This window comes from Morone saxatilis, unplaced genomic scaffold, assembly GCF_004916995.1.
Source record: "Morone saxatilis isolate NCDOM2014 unplaced genomic scaffold, NCSU_SB_2.0 Contig9, whole genome shotgun sequence".
Classification (NCBI taxonomy): Eukaryota; Metazoa; Chordata; class Actinopteri; family Moronidae; genus Morone; species Morone saxatilis.
In genome coordinates this window covers 12,317,631-12,319,899 of record NW_023340268.1, presented here as the reverse complement: position 1 = coordinate 12,319,899, position 2,269 = coordinate 12,317,631, and the positions used below count along the sequence as shown (strand labels likewise).

The following is a 2,269-nucleotide window of genomic DNA, read 5'->3' as shown; positions in this document are numbered from 1 at the left end:
TCTATTGGCAGAAATGCAATATAACAGTCACAGGTATGTTTTCATTAGAATATAATCACCTGAAAATAAGAATCGTTGCTGTTTTTACCTACAAAGGAAGTGGACCACCTACCATGGACTCAGCCATGTTTCTACAGCAGCCCAGAACAGACAAACGTGCTAAGAAGTGAAGGGTGAAGCGAGGGAGTTGCAATCTGCAACTTCACCACTAGATGACATAAATCATACACACTGGACCTTTAAATTTAAATTTACCACCAGCAGCCGGTTAGCTTAGCTTAGCAGAAAGACTGGAAACAGAGCAATGCCAGCTGTTTTCTTTTTTATGTTTTAAGTCTCTTTGCTAAGCTAACAGGCTGCTGCTGGCTTTATACTCACTGTACAGAGTGTGGTATCGATCTTCTCTACTGACTAAAACGTTACCCTCAGCATTAAAACTAAAGCAGAAGTTCAACGTTTTGTATTCTTGCCACGAGGTAGACTACCACTTACATGTCTGACCATCGATTATAAGGCTACAGCCAACAGAGAGTTAGTATATTTGCACAAAGTGGTGCACACAGAATATTTTAACTTTTGTCACATTTCTAGAAGTTGGAACAACCAGCAAAGGGTTGGCTGTGATTGTAATTCATAGTGATCCTAGTTTGATCACTGATTGACTATGAATACTTTTTATCTTCAACTGGGGTTCCGTCGTCTAATGTGCATCTATTGCACTTGACATGAAAAAGAACTGCTGGCATAATACAAAGACTGGAAACACAGAGAAAAAACCTGCCTGGCAGCACCTCAAACGCTCACTAATCAACAAGTTCTATCTGGTTTGTTTAATCCATACAAAAAACTAAGCATAAAAAAAAAAAGTTGTGGTTTTATGGGGTTTATTTCTATTTCTTGGCAGGATGCAGTGACTTCCTGGAGTGTTCTTAAAGATGTTCAGAAAAAGGAAAACCTTCTTCAGACACTTCAGGCAAAGGAAGTCGAAGGCAGGAAGTTCAAACCGATAAGCCTCACTAAAAACTAAACACTTTTAATAAAACGCCTCTCCTCATTCTCCCTAAAAACCTTTTTCTAGGGACAAGAATTGTGTCTGTGTGTGCTTCGTTGTGGCTGGGTAAGGTTTGTAGTGATTAATATGTCTCACTGATCTGGGGAGGAAGTCCTCCTCTGTCAGTCCCCATTGGCTTTTGTGGTACTGGTAATAGGCCACATTATTCTTCATAACCTCATCGCTGGGGTCAAAGAGCATGTAGCTGGCTGCACAAGGTACCGCGTTCTTCAGGTCCTTCACTGAAAACACAAAAATGACAGCACTTAATCCACAGATTTTCCTTAATAAGCGTTATAACCCAGTACATCTCCATTAAGTAACTCCAAAGGACAAGAGTGTTTTCAGTGGGTTTTAAGACTATAATAAAAAAAGTATAACCTGCATGTAATGGGTGTCAGCAATAAGAACATGCTACTCACATTTGTAATAGGCGAATTGCAGGTAGTGGTACATGGTGGCCACAAACTTCTCAACCACAAAACCTCCTACGACAGGTGTCAGGTCACTTTCACACGTCACTTTCCTGTCAAGGACCTCTATGTAGTGATCTGTAGAGGAATAAAATCAAAGCTCTGCACTAGACTGCTTGAAGAGTTCAGAAAGATTCAAAATAAGATGATGAAAAAGGTTAAATTTAGCAATAACTAGAAATATGTTAGAGAGACTCAGAACTGAGGTTCTGCCAGCTGACCGGCTATGGAAGGGTAGAAGTCTTTAAAGTCTTTGATGTCCCTGGGGCCCTCAGACGCAGCCAGACACTCATCGTAGACCTTGAAGAAGTCCCGCAGAGCCAGCTCCATGTCTGACACCGAGGTACGGAAATTTTCTCCATTATATGCCCGCACTGCACGCACAAACAATGTCTGCAATGACACACATGAGAAATATATAATTCAGTTGTGTAATGTTCAGTTTGGGTGTGATTGCACTACGGAAGCATCCAATGAGGTTAACAACTACTTTCTTACTAAAGCCAATTATACTTTTAATGGTATATTTAAAGATCCAGTGTGTAACATTTAGGAGGATCTATTGACAGAAATGGAATATAAGTATGTTTTTATTCATGAATAATCACCTAAAAATAAGAATTGTTGTGTTTTTGTTATCTTAGAATGAGCTGCCTTTATCTACAGAGCAGGTCCTCTTCTACGGAGTCCGCCATGTTGAACCGCCATGTTTCTACAGTAGCCCAGAACAGACAAACCAAACACT

General features: G+C 40.2%; 1 protein-coding gene across 1 annotated transcript in view; it reads right to left on the bottom strand.

Annotated features, from left to right (window-relative positions):
- crtap (cartilage associated protein) overlaps nt 1–2,269 on the bottom strand; it is a 7,986-nt gene that overhangs the window by 3,255 nt on the left and 2,462 nt on the right. Inside the window, exons 3-5 of the mRNA XM_035681888.1 lie at nt 1,746–1,917; nt 1,474–1,602; nt 1,148–1,293 (exon numbers count right to left, since the gene is read on the bottom strand). Of these exons, the coding sequence (XP_035537781.1) occupies nt 1,148–1,293; nt 1,474–1,602; nt 1,746–1,917 (447 nt within the window). The remainder of the gene's footprint in view (nt 1–1,147; nt 1,294–1,473; nt 1,603–1,745; nt 1,918–2,269) is intronic.